This window comes from Leopardus geoffroyi, chromosome D3 (genome assembly GCF_018350155.1).
Source record: "Leopardus geoffroyi isolate Oge1 chromosome D3, O.geoffroyi_Oge1_pat1.0, whole genome shotgun sequence".
Classification (NCBI taxonomy): domain Eukaryota; kingdom Metazoa; phylum Chordata; class Mammalia; order Carnivora; family Felidae; genus Leopardus; species Leopardus geoffroyi.
Genome location: NC_059339.1, coordinates 35,761,975 through 35,783,305, shown reverse-complemented (window position 1 = coordinate 35,783,305; position 21,331 = coordinate 35,761,975). Strand labels below are relative to the sequence as shown.

At 45.8% G+C, this 21,331-nt stretch overlaps 1 protein-coding gene across 11 annotated transcripts in view; it reads left to right on the top strand.

Annotated features, from left to right (window-relative positions):
* The window catches only part of PTPRM (protein tyrosine phosphatase receptor type M), a 796,726-nt gene that overhangs the window by 760,799 nt on the left and 14,596 nt on the right, over window positions 1–21,331 (top strand). For 7 of the 11 annotated variants that reach the window (XM_045459379.1, XM_045459377.1, XM_045459375.1 and 4 more), the window contains 9 exons: window positions 4,812–4,928; window positions 5,652–5,702; window positions 9,979–10,133; window positions 10,450–10,585; window positions 12,519–12,668; window positions 13,396–13,569; window positions 14,587–14,718; window positions 18,381–18,506; window positions 20,440–20,603. In XM_045459379.1, coding sequence (XP_045315335.1) covers window positions 4,812–4,928; window positions 5,652–5,702; window positions 9,979–10,133; window positions 10,450–10,585; window positions 12,519–12,668; window positions 13,396–13,569; window positions 14,587–14,718; window positions 18,381–18,506; window positions 20,440–20,603 — 1,205 coding nt within the window. The remainder of the gene's footprint in view (window positions 1–4,811; window positions 4,929–5,651; window positions 5,703–9,978; window positions 10,134–10,449; window positions 10,586–12,518; window positions 12,669–13,395; window positions 13,570–14,586; window positions 14,719–18,380; window positions 18,507–20,439; window positions 20,604–21,331) is intronic. The other 4 variants (XM_045459381.1, XM_045459380.1, XM_045459378.1 and 1 more) reach the window with 1 other exon arrangement.

The following is a 21,331-nucleotide window of genomic DNA, read 5'->3' as shown; positions in this document are numbered from 1 at the left end:
GAACTAATGCCTCTGTCTCACCCCAGAAATAATGATTTAATTGGCACAGAGCATGGCCTGGGCTCTGGAATTTAATAACCACCCTCTAAAGTGATTCTAATGTGCAGGGGCGCCTGGGTGGCGCAGTCGGTTAAGCGTCCGACTTCAGCCAGGTCACGATCTCACGGTCCGTGAGTTCGAGCCCCACGTCGGGCTCTGGGCTGATGGCTCAGAGCCTGGAGCCTGTTTCCGATTCTGTGTCTCCCTCTCTCTCTGCCCCTCCCCCGTTCATGCTCTGTCTCTCTCTGTCCCAAAAATAAATAAACGTTGAAAAAAAAATTTTTTTTTAAATAAAAAATAAAAAAAAAATAAAGTGATTCTAATGTGCAGACAAATTTGGGAATCCCGCCCTTAATCTTCAAATGACTGACATAGGAACTGAAATCATCCCCTCTTTACAGACGAAGAGCCAAAGGTGGAGCAAACTTGAGTCCTTACCCAGCCCCATATCAGCCTTAATGAGAGCCAGACTCTGCAGTCAACTTGCCTGTTGTCCGAATGGGGCTACTCGGTGTGTGGTCCACAGGCCGGCAGCACCACCTGGGAGCTGGTCTGAAATGCAAATTCTGGGGCCCCACACAGAATCAGAAACTGGGGTGGCGCCCTGCTTGTTTTAACAAGCCCTCCAGGGCATTCCATTGCCTGCTGAAGTTTGAGAACCTGCTCAAGAGATGTCAGGATGCCCCGTCGGTAATGGTAATGCGCTGCCAGCCTACTGAGCATAAAACCCCTAGGGGTCCTTTGACTTGACTGTATATGGGATCATCTGGGCTGCTGGTTGAAAATGATCAGCTTCGAAGATTTTTTTTCTTTATTTTAGGCAGTTAGAAATGCCAGAACTATTCTGCTTTCTGTCCTGTGTCATGTTTGTGAATTTTAAAGCCAACAAAGACACGCCCACATCATCTTGGAGGCAGAGATTTCCTCCTGCACCCCCGCAGCTCTCCCTGGTGATGGGCGGGCAGCAGCGCCCAGAGGCTGATGCCTGGTTGATAACCCGGTGGAACCAGCCCTGGGGCGCCCAGGTAATTAGACGAGCCTGATCAGAGCCTTGCTTTCCAGGATGGAGACTGTTGCCTTCCATAATCGGAGTGCATGGGAGGCACAGCCTGTCCTAGAAGCTGGGCAGGTAGCGCCCGCTGCAAAAGGCAGCCAAGCCTGGCGAGAGATCAGAGGAAAGAAGCATCTGGTTCTGCGGTCCCTGGGCTCCACAGGTGCCCCTCAAACCGTTGGGCCTAACATCTCTGTATGCAGACCCTAGAGGCCAGGAGGTGACTCAGGCCCCAGATTTCCCCAGGCATGGAAAGGCTGCATCTAGAAAAGCATACCTTCCTCTTACCTTTTTTTTTTTTTTTTTTTTTTTTTTTTTTGGTAGCAAAATAATAACTTGACACCAGTCCAAGCAGTGAAAAAGACACTAAAAGGAACCCAATTTAGAAAGGTTTTTAGTAGGCTAAAAACAGATGTGGCAAGCCATTTCAGGATATTGCGGGAGATGAGATGGAGAGGGCGGGATTGGAAATGGCTCCTGGGCCTCTTCTGGGCCCGCCCAGCCAGGTGGCTCCGCACAGGACAAAGCTCTGCCCGTAATGCCTTCTGGAAGGAAGCAACCCCAAGGCTTCCTTTCTGCTAGTCACGGGTGGTGTGATGCATGTGGTGCGGAGTTAGCGTGGGGAGCACTCAGAGCTGCCGGGGTCTCTCACGGGTCACCTGGAAGGCAGCGGCACTTGTCCCTGGGGGGCGCCGCTGTAGCCAGAGCCCCAGGGCCACCTCCTGGCCCCCAGGACCGCTTCCTGCCGCAGACGCGTGGGGCGCCCCGGCTGCATCTGACCAGTGGGGGCGGGGGGAGAGGGGAATGGGAGGCACAGGGGATGTGGAGGGGAGAGCAGGCAGAGCCCGCCACGGAGGGCGCATAGGGGTGACATTCCCTGTGGAACCCCAGCTCACCCGAGGGAATCGGAAGAACGGTCCCAAAAAGAAACGCTAAGCCTTCAGTACATTGCAGGGGCTTTTGGTGTCCCCGCCTCCAAGGTGTTGAAGCCCCTGGCACCCGTATCTGTTGAAAATCTTTAGATGGGGAGGATAAGAGACTAAAATACAAGATGACCTTGTGATATGTCCTACATCGATTGCATTCAAAGAAGGCGTCTTTATTAGATAAGATACACCCAGTACACATAGGATGCAGGTGTGAGTGTTTTTATTCTCTTGTAATTTTCAGAGAAATACGTATTTTTTTTTTTAATTGTACGTTCATAACATCGAAAACTTTAATTTTAGAAGTGCACATATATACTCCATTTGTAGCTATCCACTGCGTTAGGCTTGCGTAACTGGAATCACAAAAGGGTAAAGCAAGTCTCCCAATATAGAAGGGACCCCCCCCCCGTATGTACCTTATAAGTGTCTTTGTTCATTAGCGCTGTGAAGCACCGTGAAGTAATTGTGTGTTCTGTGTGCGAAATTAAGGTTGCCGTCAAATTAGACATCACCGCAAATATGCATGGTCTGCCCAGATTCACTTTACGTGTAGGAGAGGAACTGGAGAAATTATCCCTGTTATTCTGGAGTATTTTAAATGCAGCAAAGTATCATAATGTAAATCTTTGACATATTATATATAAGCCATAACACTTACATCTATAGTTTATAAAGTCACAGATAATGTTTCCAGGAGGAAAAAAAAAAGACTCCCAAAGAAGACTAAAAATTTAATGAGGACAGGGACTGTCTTTGCCTTAACACTCCACTGTGTCCCCAGCCCTGAACATGTCTGGCTTACATCTTGCCAAGTAAAGCTAATAAAGCTTACGTAGAACTGAACTGAATCAGCTGCCAGAAAGTTTCCTGAGGAAGCAGCTAAGATAATGACCACTCCTGTCCCGCACTTGAAACATGAGTATACCAAGGTGCTTGGCATTCTGGAAAAGGCCATCTCAGCCCACACTTCTGTTTGTAAACTCTCCCAATCTGGGATTTTCCTTCCTATGCTGATCCTATGATTTGCTCCATGAGATCAATTCTACATGGATCTAGTTTAGCATGTAGGGGATACAATGGCAGATTTTGCAGGACTTGCAAAAATAAGCAATTGAACACCCTTTGCATGCTGACCAGTAATAAGCAGGACCAGGCAGTGTAAGAAGGGGGTCCTACTAACAGAACAGGCATGCTTTATCAGAGGATCAAGAAGAGAGAGAGGTCCAGGAGCTCACATCTTTAGAGGAAACACTTTGAAGGGGTGTGGCATTTGAGATGTACTCTGAAGAATGGATAGAATCTTCAGCTGGGAGGGTACAAATGAGAGAATAGTCCAAGCAGAAGGAATGGGATGAGTAGCTGGGATCTGGGCAAACCATTTGTCTTTAGACATCAAATATATGGTGGTAAAAAGGACAGTAGTAAAAGATATAGCAGAAAATGTTCATTGTGGCCAAATAAATAAAAGGTCCTTATATACCGGGCTAAATTTCATTTCTGTTTAATTTCCCGAGCAGTCATTGGAAATAGAAGCTTCTTGAGCAGAGCGAGTGAATGCCACTGGGATTACACTTTGGAAAGGTTCTTCTGGGTTGGTATGGGGAGAGTGTCCACGTAGGAAGTACCAGAGCCCGAACTAAGATTGTGACAGAGGGAACAAAAAGTCAGAAAACATATTGGAGAGAGAATTCAAAAATCCTCTTAGACTCGGCCGTTGGTTTTGGAGAAGGAATAGGCAGGTTGTGTGCCTGGGTAACTACAGAAATCATGGTGTCGTTGACCTGGGGAGTCCGTGGAGGACAGCTGATGGGGGACCAGGGATCCTCTTTTGGACACATTGCCTTTGTGGCGGTGCTGGCAGCACCTCCATGGGAAATGCCCACAAAACAAGTTTGAAATTGAATTCAGCACTTGGAGAAACAGGGCCAGAGGTACAGAAGTCATCCACGGAGGAACAGCGACAGGAATGGATAAAAGCTGTCGGGAATTCAGGACAGAATTGCAGTGGCTAAGGACAGAGCCCCGGGGACAGCCCCCTTGGCCTGGCCCAACCTCCTACTCTTCTTCCAGACTTCCATGAGCTCTGGGAGAGCTACAGGATGAAAAATCAATTTCTACAAGGGGCCAAGTCCAACAAATTGCTTCCCCCTGAAATATCTTTAGATTACAGGCTTCTGGTAATATGGAAAGACGGCTCATATTTTACCAAGTTTTGTATATAGAATTTACTTAGATTGAAATGAATGTGTAATTTTAACTTGGGAAAACCACATAGTGACTTTCTTCTTCAGGAAAAAAAAAAATCTCTAATCTTTACAGTCGGCTCTTTCCTGCGCACGCCTCCTCAAAAATGTTCAGGTAACTTCTGACCTAGAAGGAATTTTAAATTCAGAGGAGCTAAAAAATGTTGTAAACTACCTTTTACCGTTTATTTTTCCAGGCGCTTCCCTGAATAGAGATAAACAGGAAATGAATGGTCACGGTACCTGGGATATTTGCAGTATAAATATAACTTGTTAACTTTAGATGATCTTCCTAGGCTTTACTACTCTTAGAACTCAAACTTCGTTTTCTTCTGGGGTAAGAAAAGAAGCACAGGTGATCTAAAAAAAATAAACCTTGTTCTTAGGTGGACAACTTAACTTTTGTTTTCCTGTGCAAATTTTATCCCGTACGTCATACTGTGGCCCATCATTTGGGGAACTCCAAAAAAGAAAACAAAACAGAAAAAAAAAAAAAAGAAAGAAAGGAAGACAACCCTAAAGCCTTCATTTCCTTTGTGTTTTCTAAAGGTCAAATGCTGCAAATACTGGCCAGATGACACAGAGATATATAAAGACATTAAAGTGACCCTAATAGAAACAGAACTACTGGCAGAATATGTGATAAGAACGTTTGCTGTTGAAAAGGTAAGTTTTCACACTACTTTGAAAAGCTATGGTCAGATGTTAGTGGTGCTAGCCTCATTAACTTCTCTAGGATAATTTATACCTGGTCACACCTGAATGCAGGTAGGCTCTATCTAGTGATTTCTCAAGATTGCATCTTGCCTTTGGATTCTATAATAGCTCAGTTCCATCTTTGAAGCGAATCATGCCCATTTCATAAGAATCTATGTTTTGCTACCAAACCAAAAGATAACGCCGATCTGTCTATCTCCCTCTTCCATTTAACCTGGTTGATACTGTTCGGCCCATCGCTCTTTCTTTGTTCACAGTTTGATAAATGTCCTTCATGTCGTACGTCCATATGGGTTTCCCAGTAGTGAGTTAGTATCAGTGCTGAGACACAGGTCCTAACCCCTCCTGGAACCACCCCCCTGCTGCCCCGCCCCCCTGCTTCCTTGAGGCTTTTCAAGCCTACAGTTCCGTGTGGACTGTTGGATCTTCCAAGCGGAAGTGACCTCCCTGGAAACAGAAGTAGACGTGGGACGTGTTGCATGAACCAGCCCCTTCATTCATCCTCACTGTCATACTGGTTTTAGCCTCTGTACTTGCTGGTGTTGGGTCGTGAATGCTGTGCTATGGCTCAACTCTGCCTCATCCCATGTGCATGGATGGGGCCTCTTCTCTGGGAAGCACTGTAGGGCATAACAGGGAATTTCCTTATTCCCCCTCTTTCTGCTGACATAGGGAGGGGCCGGAAGTGAAGCAAACTGCAGTCCATCCACAGAAGTGGCACAGGTAGGCTGTGGGGAGAGTGGAGGTGATGTGGCTGAGAAACATTCTGCCTTCCAGTCCTCATCTTGCCTTTGGTGAAGGGGACACACAGTTTTGTCTCGGAGGTCCGCAGACTTCTCCATCAAGAGCTGATTGTCCGTAACTGAGCCCTGCGCCGGAAGTAACAGTTTTGTCGCGAATTTGTTCAGTGAAAGTTTGTTCTGATTTAATAACAGCAGGTGGCCTTGGAGGACCTGGGCTAAAAGTACACCGCTGGGCAGTTGGCCCTTGGCCTTCCTCCTTACTCTAATTTTCGTCACATCTAAGTGCACTTTTTAGATTAACGAGACCCTTTTTGGAAAATCAAGGAAATTGCCACATCTGCTTTTCGGCTAATTTTACCCTGATGTTTTGAACTACCCATCCCGGTTTTCAAATCCGTATTTGTCATAGAATCACAAGGCTGAAAAGACTTTAGTTTATTTTAATCTGTTTCTCATACTATTTAGCATTTTCTTTTCCTTAGCCTGTCTTTTTTAATAAGCAGGCAGGAGGCTTGGAGACTTCAAAGAATGTGGAGTTCTGGTTGACTCAGTTCTTCAAGTTCTGAACCTCACGCTTTGATGTCGGGGTTTTTTTTTTTTTTCCTTCTTAGGCAGGATCGGAAAAAAAAACATGGAGAATTTTTGTATGGCTCTTGGCAAGAGCACTCATGAATAACTGCATTAAAACAGATAGTGATAAAAGACCCTCGATATTTTTTTCTTTAAAAAAAAATCATCCAAAGCCATCACTTAAACATGGAGCTCTTTGAACAATAGTGGGCTCTCTAATAAGCTGAAAATGCATCTCTGTTGCTAAAGGAAGGGTTTGTTTGTTTCTTTGCTCTTTTTTTAACCTCTTATTGTACTCCCCTACATTCCCAGCTGCACAGAAATGTTTCTGAAATACCCAGTTATTTTCGTCATCAGACAACCAGCAGAGAATCAGTGGAAGGAAGGGAAGGATGAGGAGCTTATTAAGGATTTGGGAGAAATCAAAATGACATGTTAGTGATTTTCTAACTGGGCAATTGAAATCGTTAAGGAAAACAAATCATTAGTATTTCTTGTAGATTTTAAACTTTCTCATTAGAAGAGAAAGAAGAAGAAGAAGGAAAAAAAAAAAAAACAGTCAAGCATGTTCTTTGAGAGGCCTGCAGTTCTGATTCTATTTTGAGAGTATTTTGCATCAAGGGACCCAAGGTGAAAAATGGATCTGGGCTCTACTCCGCAAAACTAGCAGACAATTGCAATTTGAAACTGAAGAGTTCTCGTTATGCATGGGATTGTCATCTTTCCTTTCTCCTGCAGCTGATGACTCAAAGCTAAATAGATTTTAAATAACAAAGTTGCCATTCTGTCAGGAGGAAGACAGCTCAAAAGTCTCGTGGATCTAGGCTGCCGGGTGAATCTATGCCCTGCCCTGACCATCCTGGCAGAAAGGAAGTTGACAATGGCCACCAAAGTCTCTCTACCCTGGAGATGCCTGGAACTCAGAGAAGGCAGTAGGAATACTGCCCTGCTGTTTGACCTGCTACACTCAGAACATGTAGTTGGTGATTCATTCATTCCACAAATATTTCTTAAGCACCCCCTTTGGGCTAGGCACTATTACGTCTTGGGTTCTTCCTTCCTATTGTATTTACGTGGAAAAGGAAGTAAATATCATTTATATTTTACGTAACATTAATCCTTGTTATAACGAAAAGTAAACAAAAAATATAACTGATACCAAGTTGGGATATTGAGGCTGCCATCAGTGATCACATTTGGTAATTTTTCCCCTCAAAATATATTAAAAAACAGCAAATGGAGAAATTGCCACGTCAATCAACAAGAATGAGAGCTGGCTCAGAAGCAATCACCTTTGCTAATCTCGTCAATAGTAAACATATTAGAGGGTAGAGGTTTATTTAAGGAAAATTTTTTCTGCATCCAAGAAACTGGCATTTGCCTGGCTCAGAAAATGAGTCATAGATCAGTGGGGGGCACATCTCCTGATGGCTGGGGTTCCAGACTTGGAGGATGCTGGAGCTGAAATTTAGCAAAGTCAGGAAGAGAAGATCTCAAAAACTAAAAATAAACCGTGTATGGGAGAAATAAAGGCCCTCTTGTGCTCTTTGGAATAAATACATGTATATTATAGGCTTTCCCATTTCATGGGACCACCCCTGCCCCAGTCGTCACATGTAAAGCCCAAGGGGGCTTTCTAAGGGGTTTGGTGGGTGATACAGGCTCAACCATTTGTCTTCTGGTAGAGAGTTAGGGACTGGTGCAGATTACATGGTTTCAGTAATAAGAGATGTAGGCTCCCAACCACCGAGTGATACTACTCTGGAGCCACAGGGCATATTTAGATTTTTTTTTTTTTTAACGTTTATTCATTTTTGAGAGACAGAGACAGAACATGAGCGGGGAAGGGGCAGAGAGAGGGAGACACAGAATCTGCAGCAGGATCCAGGCTCTGACAGCACAGAGCCCGACGCGAGGCTCGAACTCACGGACCGCGAGATCATGACCTGAGCCGAAGTCGGACGCTCAACCGACTGAGCTACCCAGGCGCTCCAAGTCACAGGGCATATTCAGTAGATGACATTGTTGATTTTCATTTCTGAATCCCTGATGGTTTAATTAATTCCTTAATGCTTAAACTCCATTAAAGAATAGCATAATTTTCAAAGAGAAGTAAAGCTTCAGCATTTGTGGGTTATTAAACTGAGACATGTGAACACCTTGATGGCATACAAGTCTTCTTTTAAAACCTGTAACTGCTTGCCTCTTCTAGTCTTTCCGAACACATTAGAAATTCTGAATTTCTTCTCTGCTTGCTAAGTATGTGTGAACAATGACCGATGGTGAATGTGACAAGGTTAGTGGGTACTTAACGTTAAGATACAAGAAAACGAAACTCAGGGCCCAACACAGAGATGGTATTCAGTAAGTGGTCATCAACTAAGAGACGAGGTCATCAAGAGACCTCGTCTCTTATTTGATCCTGGATTTACAATCCAGCCTTGATTCTGGAAGCAATTTTTGTTTTCAAAACAGATTTTTGTTGGGGCACCTGGGTGGCTCCATAGGTTGAGTGTCCGACTTCTGCTCAGGTCATGATCTCACGGCTCGTGAGTTCGAGCTCCGCGTCGGGTTCTGTCCTGACAGCTCAGAGCCTGGAGCCTGCTTCTGATTCTGTGTCTCCCTCTCTCTCTGCCCCTAACCCACTCTCATTCTGTCTCTGTCTCTCTCAAAAATAAATAACCATTAAAAAAAAAAACACAAAAAACAGATTTTTGTTTTACAACAGAACCTTAATACGTAGGTTCATAGTTAGAAAAAAATTGATGCATCTAAATCAACTTTATTATTTTCAAAACAAGAGTAAATTGAAAAAAAAAGACACTTAGAGTCTTTTTCTTTCTGTCTCCCTTCAGTTCACTTGGAGTCAACCCACCTTTTTCAGTTTACTGATCTAACATAGAATTGCAGCCAAAATGCCTCTTGATTTCCAGGGTGTACGTTTGCCACCCTCCCTGTTTCCCACAAGCCAACTGTCATGGCCACTCGAAGGCAGGAGGCGCTGTCTTCACATCTCTGTGACCCCAGCATCTTGAGTCATGCCTGAAGCATTTCATCCACTCAGATTGTTGGTGATTGGATGCGTGGATTAAATGTTTGCCCCAGTTAGAAACCTCACAAACTTGAGGTGCAAATGGAAATGAGTTCTCTGGCCTATCCAGTTGGAAAGTGGTCCTCGCTCATTCTTCCAGTGACGTTCTCTGTGCACCCACAGCGGCGGGCACCCGGTACAAAGACATACCAGCACACGGAAGAGCTAAACAAACCTCCCGCATTCAGGAGCTGGTCTTGAGCGCACAAGTACCTTTGATGTCCTTCAGGTCCCTGCTCTGTGCCTCTCTATCCCTGTGGACTTGCACTTCACACCGTAGTGACACAAACTGTGAACAGAGCCTACTTTGTAGAAAGGAATTTCAAGGAACCAGAGATGCAGCCATCTGCTGTGGTTGCACCTGTAAATTAGCGCCTTCCCCAAACATCACCTCCCTTTCACCCCCGTGAGCATCCCCCTGCCTACAATAAGGCTTTCCAGGTGTGTGTTACAGCTAAGAATGACCTTCTTCCCCACAAGGCACAGCTTCCTGGCCCTAGGCCCACTGACTGTTTAAGGGTACCAGACGCTCCCAGTCGCTCACCATTTGTTTTCCTTTGTTCTCTTCCTTGCTGTGCTGACCGACTGACGGCAGAGAGGTGTTCATGAAATCCGAGAGATCAGACAGTTTCACTTCACTGGCTGGCCAGATCACGGGGTCCCCTATCATGCCACAGGGCTTCTGGGGTTCGTCCGGCAGGTCAAATCCAAGAGCCCGCCCAACGCAGGCCCGTTGGTGGTGCACTGCAGGTAAGCCAAGAGCCCGGAGCCTCTCCGGGGGAGTGCGGTGGGCAGCCCGTGGGGTCCCCTTTGGGGTGATGACAACGTTTTTGGAACTCGATAGAGGTGGTGGTCGGAACTACACTTGATCTTAGCCAAAAGGCCGAGAAGCGATGGTCGGAACTGAATAGAGGTGATACATTGTGAGGGTGCTAAATGCCACGGATCTGTACTCCTTCCCGTGGTTCATTTCATGTTATGTGACTTCCACCACAGTAAAGATGTAAAAGAAGGAGAAGCACAGGGATCCCTTTTCCTCAGCTGACAGAGCCCTCTTTTCACTCAGTGCTGGTGCGGGGAGGACCGGCTGCTTCATCGTCATCGATATCATGTTGGACATGGCGGAAAGGGAAGGCGTGGTAGACATCTATAACTGCGTCCGGGAGCTGCGATCACGGAGAGTGAACATGGTACAGACAGAGGTACGGCTGCGCCCCGCCCATCCTCAGGGTCTGGTCCCCCATGCCTCCTGCACCCCACCTCCCAGAGCCGAGGGGGGAAGAAAGTCCGGCAATTCTGTCTCCAAAAGTCCCCGTAAGAAAAAGTCATACACCTGGCACTCTCTTTCCTCCCTCCCTTCCTTCTTTTTCTTCTCCTTTCATAAACAAAAAAGGCCAGGGCTTCTCCCGGGGAACAGAATCTGCAGCCAGAAGCCTAAATTAGCCCCTACTTCTGTATCCAGGGCCCCAGTAGAGTCTCTACGTTAAGCTTCAGGGATTCAGTACTATTTCTTTTTATTATGTCTTTTAAACTAGCTGGTAACCAGAGCAAGACCACTCCTGAGAATAGCCAGGCATTTGCCAAATGGCTTAAGGGTAATCTCTGTACATTTCATTCCTCTCCTACTGTCCCTAAAAATTCTGCCCAGTGGCTTGGCATCATGGGAGTTTGCGTGTTTTGTAGAAATACTCTATACTGACTGGGACTTCAATAAATTAGAATTCAAGGTGTTTCAGGAATTTAAGTGTTTGAGAAAAAGAATTCATAGTCTTAGTTGATATTTGCTTGTTTTAAGTAGGCATTACACCCACGGTAGACCAGCAGAATGAAGAATAAATAAGATTCCCTTCCATTTAGATATTGCATTAAAGTTTACAAAAGCCACCCATTTAAAGTTTACAAAAACCTAATTCCTTTTTCAAATAGCCTAAATAAAAATAGCAAAAACTCTAATACTTTCATGGTCTTTTTTTTCTTTAGTAGAGGGATTCCTAGCTTTAGAGATAATAATGTATTTTTTAATGGATTTTACAACTGATTAAATGTCGCCACATCCCCTGTCTCTCTTGATCCGTTTCTGAGGTGTTGTTTCTGGGAATTAAGAGTCCTGGTTATTGGGGCGCCTAGGTGGCTCAGTCAGTTGAATGTCAGACTTCAGCTCAAGTCATGATCTCATGGTTCATGGGTTCGAGCCCCACATTGGGCTCTGTACTGACAGCTCAGAGTCTGGAGCCTGCTTCAGATTCTCTGTCTCCCTCTCTCACTGCCCCTTCCCAGCTTGTGTGCTTGCTTTCTCTCTCTCTCTCTCTCCCCTCTCTCTCTCTCAGAAATAAATAAACATAAAAAAGAGTCCTAGTTATTGATAGAAATTAAAGTAAAAAATAATGAAACTCTTTTCACATCTCACGTAATTAAAGATGAATAATAAATATTGTAAAACTGCTGATTATAGGGAAAGTCAGTGCCCATTCAGAATTAGAGTTTGTAAGCTGTGGACTTGTACATACATCAAAAACTCTTCTCGGGACACACAAAGACTTTTGTCATTATCACATTAATGTTTCAAAACAAGTAGTTTTAAGTGCTCAGAACTATTTATTTTTCAATAGTGCTACCAAGTCGTCCTGGACCTTCTTTGCACTGTTGATTTGGTTAGCAAATTCCTCCTTTCATTATATACAGGTAAGATTCTGCTCATTTGCTCACCTGAAATACTGAGTTCTAAACTCGTGGAATCAGAATTACAGAGGTAGTTAAGCCACAGCTACTCTGGCATGATCGTGCTTACTCCGGTATTTATCAGTGTCTGAGCGGCTCTGATTAGTCTGTTTCATGCTTCTGTGTTGAGCCCTTGTGTCTCTTCTTCCTGTGACGCTCCACACATGGCCAGTCAGTAACATGTTGGCCATCCCACGTGGGCATCAGCACTGCTGGTCCCGGGACCCCCCCCCCCCGCCCCGGTCACGGAGCAGTCAGGTCCTTACACCTGGTGCCCCTGTGCCGCCAGGAATGCATTGTCCATGATGGACCGCTGTCACATTATCTTGTCCGTGGGGGGCTATCCTCCCTTCCTCTCTAGTTCTCCTGATCTACCTTGGTTTCTCCATTCCTAACTAGTCCCCTTTGCTTCTCCAGGAGCAGTATGTGTTTATCCATGATGCCATCCTGGAAGCCTGTCTTTGTGGAGACACCTCCGTCCCTGCTTCCCAAGTTAGGTCTCTGTATTATGACATGAACAAATTGGATCCACAGACTAACTCCAGCCAGATTAAAGAGGAGTTCCGGGTAAGTCATACAAAAGGGAGAGGCAGATGCCTATGACTTTGCTCCTTCAGAAGTATCTCAAAGTCAAGTCTGGGACCCTTGAGCCAACACAGAGCTTCTCACCCTCAGCATTATGGACATTTGGGGCCGGGTAATTCCTTGTTGCGGGTGCTGTCCTATAGGATGTTTAGCAGAACCCATGGCTTCTACCCACTGGATGCCAGGAGACCTCCACCACACCAGTCGTGACAACCAGAAACGTGTGCAGACATTGCTAGTGGCCCCTGGGAGCAAAGTGAGCCGGTTGAGAACCCCTGGTCTAGCGATCTCTCCCCTTTGCCAGGCGGTCCTACAGGGTAAGGTGGGTGCAGCCAAACCAGGCAAGATGCGCTCGCGGGACTTGCTGGGCAAGAGTTCTTTGTGGCCGTCCTCATATCCACGTCCAGTCCAAGTGTACCTGACTCTAAGTCAAACCGTATCCAACCTCTTACTCCCAAGCACCCAGATGTCTGGCCCTAGTCAGACCAGACGGCACGTACTCCAGCAGATCCATGGTGGCCCTTATATCTGATGGGTGCTGTCTGTGGACCAGATCCAAGGGGAGAGAAGAGAAGTAAACATCGAACTGTCTGAATAGGGGGCAGGGAGCATCTGTGTGGTAGTCAGCTGCAGGAAACTTGAAGTCTGAAGGTGAGACGGTGTGCCGTCCGGCGTTCGCTTCCCCATGTGCCTGTGTGCTGTCGTGTAGACCCTGAACATGGTGACGCCCACACTGCGGGTGGAAGACTGCAGCATCGCGCTTCTGCCCCGGAACCATGAGAAGAACCGCTGCATGGACATCCTGCCCCCGGACCGCTGCCTGCCTTTCCTCATCACCATCGACGGGGAGAGTAGCAACTACATCAACGCGGCCCTCATGGACGTAAGCCTGCCTGCCCTGCCCCGAAGGAAACGGGAAGCAGTTCCTCAAGGGGAGCATGGCCGAGCGGGGCCTGGGTCTTCTCCTTCGACTCGTTGGCCCTCGTTTGCTTGCTTGTAAGACACACGCTGTTTTCCCAACAGCACATTTCAGAGTCCACATATGTTTCTGCGTCGGGGGCGACATTCTCGGTCTCTCGGAGACCACCAGCCGGGAAGTACTGACAAATGAAACATGCCCCAGGTACTCTCTGAGCACTTAAATTTTTAACCTGCTGGCCGGAGAGCAAGAGACAGCTATTAAGTCTCTAAGGCAGTGAAGTGGGATAATACGGTTTGCAGCATTATTTTCATTCCCTTTCCTCCTAATTTAGGCAGTAATTAACATGGGGAAAAAATGGTCTGTCGGGATAGATAGCACACAACTCATTACTTCCTGTCAGTCTGTTTACTTCTAACTGAATGAACATTTGCGATTCAACTGATGGGAAAAGTAAATGGATATTTGCGGGGCTAATATGGAAATTCTAATTCCACGGGTGCGATAGCAGTAAAAAGGTACTTAAACTCACTTGAAGCTCTCCAGAGCTGTAAAAGCCATGTGGACCCTTCTGTGGCAGGAATAAGTAACACCGTCACATGTATAAATGACACTCGAACAGATTTTAGGAAAAGTAGAAGTATTTTAATTGTGCATATTTTGTAAAGTTAAGTTAAACGTTCTGCATTAAAATAATCACGGATAGGGCCGATATTGCCTTTCTAGCAGATATAGCAAAAAAATTATAAGAGATACTTATTATGTTTTCTGGGTATCAAAGTGAGAATATGTTGTCATTATCATTCCACAGATAAGTTTATATTTAGTCTGTTTTGGTGTTGACAGTGATGCTAGGATTCAGCAGCTGTTAAATGTGTCCGGTGTCCTGTGTCACAAGCCTCCACGTGCACAAGATAACGGAAGCTTCCTCCCTTCACACTTTCCTGGGTATATCTGGATCTTTCTTGTTTGCGTTTGCAGAGCTATAAACAGCCTTCGGCTTTTATAGTCACCCAGCATCCTTTGCCAAACACGGTGAAAGACTTCTGGAGACTGGTCCTGGATTATCACTGCACGTCTGTGGTTATGCTAAATGATGTGGATCCTGCCCAGGTGAGACTCAAGCCCAGGGTCAAATTTCTGTTCGTTCTGCTTGCACACTGCGAAGCACAGGCCCCCGTGCCAGCTCGCAAACGCCAGGTGAGGGTTGGGAGTGGGAGCTGAAACACAAACGTCAAAAGCAGACGGAATTAGGGACGGGGCCAAAAGTTGTCTGAAACTGAAAAACCAGATAGAGATCATAGATGGTGGAAGTGACAGGGAAAGACAGGGTCAGAAATTCGCTGTTCCCCGGAGGATGGAAATTCCAAGTAGAGAGAGATACAGGTAATGGGCGGAGTCAGAGCTGCTGGGGGTGGGGATATCGGAACACCTGCAACCAAGTGGAGGCAGCAAAGCAGGGAGCACAGCACAGCAGCACGAGCCCAGCTCTTAGCCCCCGGAGGATCCGTGTACTTCCTGGCAAGGCTCACCTGGAGCCTTGCAGGTAGAGATCGTCATGGTAGGGTGACAGTGATTTTAAGGGACAAAAATGACTTTTGTCAACACTTGGGTAAAGATATTAAAAAGAAACAAAACCGGGACTCAAACATAAGAGAAGCTCAGAATGATACATGGGGCTTTCCCATAGCTGTTTTCCTTACACACCAAAAGAGAAAGAACAGGACAGTAACGACCGGGTACTAGTAATGGGGTCAGAAACATTCCCTTAAAGGGACTTGTCAGGCGAGCATTGGCACAGTGTCCCTTTAGGAGCTGAATTTATCCTGTTCGGGTACAGCGACACCAGTCTCCCACTTAACCACCGTGACAGAGGGCATTATGGGACCTGTGGACTTCTCGTGTTTTAAGAATAAATGTGTTCTGAAACGGAATTAATTTTCTATCTGGTAGAGACCAGCTTAAAAAAGAAAAAAAAAGAGGTCAGAAGTATTTTGGCATCCAAACTGGACAAGAATTTTCCTTCCTAAAATCCATTTTATTGTCATCAATCGGCCATGAATTCCACGGACATTCATTTCGATTCTGTAATGTTTTTAATTGTGTGTGAGGCCCTACACTATATTGTTAGGGTTCTCGCCTGAGAGCTAGTGGATGAAATAATAACGATCATCCTTGTCCTTATCTAGTCCTTTTTGCTTAAGAAGCTTAAATATTTCAGAAGTCTTCCACAGTGATCCCCTCCCAAAGAGAGAATGCAGCCACTTTTTAAAGACAAGCAGACACCACAGTTCAGGGAACTTCAAAGACCCAACTCAAAATAGCACCAGGGATTCTGATCTTCTGACTCACAATGCCACGGCTTAATTTCACTAATTCAAGATTCAGTGAAAGACTGTTACAGGACAAGGGACTATTCCCTCTTCAGAATCATTCTTTTCCCCCTAATGTGAATCCTGACATGTGGTGATAAACTGGGGGGGGGGGGGGGTTTCTATTAGTGAACCAGACATGAGTGATTTCCACAAGTTCTTCTTGAACGACTGTATTGGAATTCTGAAGCTGCATGCTAAGCTCGAACTGTCTGGATTCAAACCAAGCCTCGGCCGACCCTGGTAGGGGAGACAAAGAGTCCAGTTCCGCTCGGCAGACAGAGCTGATTTTCAGAGTGAGAAGAAGGGGCTCCTGGGACATAGTCATTTAGAGAACACTAAACTGAGCATTTGAACTTAAAGTCTTTGCAGTCGTACGAGAATAGCACTCAACTATTTTAAGTATTTATAGGTCCGGTTCATGGACGTGTTATGCACCATTTAAGCCATTTTCTACACGGTTTACTTGGGCTGAGTGCAGAATGTATTGTGCCAAGAACCACGTGCCGGCCCGGGCCATTCATGTTTCTCTAGTGTAAGTGATGAGCTTTGATCAGGGCTTGAACCGAGAGAGCAAGCAGAAAGTAAAGCTAACTCAGTCCGAAGGAAAAAATGGGCAGAACAGTTCAAATGTGCATGTTAGGACTTTTACTACCATCTGGGCTTCCCATCACGACACTCGTTAATTTTCGCAGTGGTTACCCTTGGGTACAAAGAGAAACTGAGCATCAGCATGCTATCATTTGACACGGCAGTTTTAGAACTTGTCACCAGCAAGTGCTGGGGAGGAAGGGAGCATTTTACAGAAGCCTTAGTTTAAAATAAATGTGATTTTTAAAATACTGCAGATGCAGCTAAGGTAGGAAGTACACTTAGGTAACCGACGCTCACTCTCGATCGTAAAGTTCAAGCCTTCACCTTATTTGTAATAGAGACTGCGCTGCCATTGCCCCACTGTGAACTGAAAACTATCTCGCGGTCTTGGGCGTTCATCAACCTTCGCAACCTTTGACGATGAGCTTTTAGATACTTTGGAAAATAAAAGTCATCCAAACAAGGAAACTCGATGAGTGGATTCTCCTTTTGTGGTACATCATTCTGCTTAAAATGAGATACATTTTTCATCTGCGCTTGGCCCAGTAGAAACCAGTTGTAAAATATTGAAGTAATTGCCTCTGGGCTCCCCACAAGCCATTTGTCCTTCATGTAAATCAGAAAGATAAAAGTTTAACTCTGCTCCCCGAATCATCACTGGATACCAAGTCCCAAAAGAAGTTTAATTCCAGACTTTAAAGGCCTAGTAGCGTCTCAGGGCTTTAGGAAAGGTCTGTGAGAGGGAAACGTCACGGGAGGTGGTCTCCCCACCTATCTGCAAGCTTAATACTTCTGTGGGGTCGTAGCAAACGAGGTGCCTCTTTCATAAGCTCCCCTTCCCAGCATCCCTCCTTCCATGCTAACTTGTGTGCCACATTCACACAAAGTTCTAGTTACCTGGTGTCACCAATACCTGGCCCTTGAGACTCTAGGAAATTTGTGATTTTAACTAAAACCACCTCTAGATAAAACAGCAAAGCATTGACTCTTCTTATATCAGGTTTTCTAGATCTGAGCTGGGAGGGGTTGGACCAGAGCATGAAAATGCAACCCAACACTGTTATCAGTATCTTGTCACTGAATGGCCCCTATTCCCAAAAGTGATTACAAGTTACAAAGCAAGCCCACATGGGGGAGGATGGAGATATGGGTGTTAACAGGTGTGTGCACCTTCTCAAGTATCTTAGCTCTTGTAATAGCAGCCAGTGGCATCTCCCCAGGGCCTGCCAAAAGTTCCTTTATGAATGCAGAAGAGATCTTACAACGGGATGCGTTGAACAGCATCCATGTGGCCTCCTTGGAAAGCAGAATGGTTCATGGCTTAAAGATACTTTCTGAGAAAATGAAGAAGGAAGTACTAGGAGGACAGGTGGAGCTGAGGAATCAGCCAACAAGAAAGTCCTCAAGTCTACTTCCTGGGAGGAAAAGAGAGAAAGGAAAGAAAATAAAGTGCATCAAGGAAGTGTTAAGAATTAGCGAATGTCAGGGACACCTGGGTGGCTCAGTCGGTTAAGCGTCTGACTTCGGCTCAGGTCACAATCTCGCGCTCCGTGAGTTCGATCCCCGCATCGGGCTCTGTGCTGACTGCTCGGAGCCTGGAGCCTGTTTCGGATTCTGTGTCTCCCTCTCTCTCTGACCCTCCCCCGTTCATGCTCTGTTTCTCTCTGTCTCAAAAATAAATAAACGTTAAAAAAAAAAAATTAAAAAAAAAAAAAAAGAATTAGCGAATGTCAGTAGTGACTTCATCCGAACTGTTAGGAGTCAGTTTATTCCTATAATTAACCTCGTGTTTCTGTGTTTTGAATTCAGTTGTGTCCGCAGTACTGGCCAGAGAATGGAGTTCACAGACATGGCCCCATCCAAGTGGAATTTGTTTCTGCTGACTTAGAAGAAGACATCATCAGCAGGATATTCCGTATTTATAATGCAGCCAGAGTAAGAATCGCAGCCAACCTCACTTATGTTCTGGTTTCATTATTTTCTCATTCACCAAACATTTAGAGTGCCCACTTGGTCAGTCACCATTTAGGAGTTTGGAATACATTCTAGGTGTTTGTGAACAAAACAAAGCTCCCTGACGTTATGGAGCTTACATTCTAATGAGAGAAAACAGACCATAAATAATAGATATAACAGATATTATAATACAGTATCTTAGAAGCAATAAGTGCTATAGGGAAAAAATGGAGAGGTAGAAAGCAGTTGGGCCAGGAGGGAGAGCAAGTCTCTGTCTTTAAATAGAGGTGCTGTGTGAGCAAAGACCCAACCAAAGTGAGGGAGCAGCCATGCGGATCTCTTTGGAGACTGCTTTACAGGCAGAAGCAATGGTCAGTGCAAAGGCCCTGGGGTAGGGCCTTGTCTGGTGAGGTCCAGCAACAGTGAGGAGGCTGGTATGGCTGAAGCACAGTAAGCCAAGGTGAGAGTAGCTGATGGAGTTATCCACCTTGAAGGAAAGTGGCCAAGTGTTTGGGGGGGGGGGGGGGCGGGGGGTGTGGCGGTGGGAGACAGAGACTGCGTAGGGCCTCACAGGCCACTTCTAGGATTTGGGCTTTTGCTCTAAAGGAAATAAGGAGCCATTACCGGGTTTTGAGTAGAGAAGAATCCCATGATATAATTTACCTTTAAAAAGAGCACTGTACCTTCTGTGTTGAGAACAGACCCATCAGGAAGCTATTATCATAATCCAAGTAAGAAGTGACAACAAGATGAAGGCAGTCACTGGAGGTACCCGAGGCAGATGCCGATATATCCCGACAGCAGAGCCAATAGAATTTGGGAATAGGCTGAATCCCAGGGAATAAGGAGTGGATCTCAAGATTTGGGTCCTGAGAAATGGACCACTGGAGCTGACATTAACCAAGCTGGGGAAGGCTGTGGGGATAATGGGACTGTTTGGGGTAGGGGGACACGCATTAGAGAGAAGGTCAGGAAACATGCCAGGTTTGAGATGACTATCAGGTACCTAAGAGGAAGTGTCAAATAGGCCCAAATCTATGAGGGGGGACATTTAGAAGAGGCCCACCCCAGAGATGTTGGTGACTTTGATGACGTTGACTTTGTTGATGACTTTGACAACTCACTGGAGTTTTGAAAGACTGCATAAACTCATCAGGTGAGAGGGAGAGAAGACAGGGGGCCCAAGGACTGAGCCTGGGGTTTCCATCAGCAAGAGGTCTGGGAGGAAGGGAGACAGAGGGCAGAGAGTGGAGAAAGGCCAGCTGGGTGAAGAAAGTGTCGGTGAGCAAGACCAGTCACCCGTGTCAGAGGTGCTAAAGGCTGCAGGAGATGTGATCCAAGTGATTTAACCGCAGCCAGATTAAAACCGCTGCCACTTCTCTAACACTTTCTTTGAATACTCCAGTTCCATTTAATCATGACTGAAGATTAATTGACTATTGATATCTTAGCAAGATTCACACCAACACGCAAAACCATGTTGTGTTTGCAAGAAATGCCATGTAACCTCTATCACCCTGAGCTCACACACATCTCCAGATTATAAATTATTCTCTCCCCTCCAATTACCTGCAATTAAAGTAAACCCATGTTACCCCTTAGTGCCCAGTGAGGTCAGTGTTCACATTGTACGTTGTCACTTGGCTTTTGCAAAACTGTAAGCATTCTGCTTCGCTTTTATTTGTCTGGCCTGTCATTTAAAACACCTGTTTTTTTATAACGGCTTGGGGTTACAACGCCTAACGCTTCAGGCCAGTGGAAGCTTCCTTCGTTATTTATAGGCCGGCCTCTCCCTTAGTAATGGCCTGCTTTGCTGAGAAGTCCAAGCAGGTGGACTCAGCCTGCTGGAATCCCACCAGTAAATGATGCCTGTGTCCCTTCACCTCCTTGACTGTTGCCTGATTCCCCGCAGCCCCAAGATGGATACCGGATGGTGCAGCAATTCCAGTTCCTGGGCTGGCCCATGTACAGGGACACGCCGGTGTCCAAGCGCTCCTTCTTGAAGCTCATTCGCCAGGTGGACAAGTGGCAGGAGGAATACAACGGGGGCGAAGGCCGCACGGTTGTGCACTGCTTGTAAGTGCTAAGGAGGGCTCTGCACCTAAGAAGGGCCAGGCCAGCGTTCCGCTGTCCCCCCCATGGTTCACCATCCCTTGCCTCTCTATAAACGGAGAAGAAATAAGTAGGTCTGGATGAATGGAGATGATCTGCCTCCTCATTAAGAATTCGGTTTGCTTTCCAGAAAACAACATATGCACATTTTGCATTGGGATAGGGTGTCACTGCTATAAAAATAAGCCCTGACCTTGTGGTCATCCGCCCCCCCCCCCCCTTAAAAAGAAACACCTGGGTGGATTCACTGGGCTCCTACCAGCTCCTGAGAGTCCATTGGTAAGTTTAGGGAATTTTCTGAGCTGGTAGTTAAACTGTTGGTAACTTGCAATCAACCCCAGTGGAAGTATCTACGACACTGACGTCAGCAGATGTTACAGATCAGGCCCCCCCACACCCCGCCCCGACTCGGCAAAACTGGTGGTGGCAAACAGCAGGTTTATCAGCACACTAGCTGGTAATTCTATAGGAAATCATGCCAGAGGTTTCAAAGGAACTGTCTTTCAAAGGAATTGTCTTTGAAGAGAATTTTGTTTATGTCTTGGTTTTTGCCTGAGAATATAAATATATATGTATGTATGTGTGTGTGTGTGTGTGTGTGTGTATATATATATATATATATATATATATAGGGAAGATTTGGCTAGAGCCCGTATCTCCAAAGTGTGGTCTCTAGACCAGCAGTTCTGCAG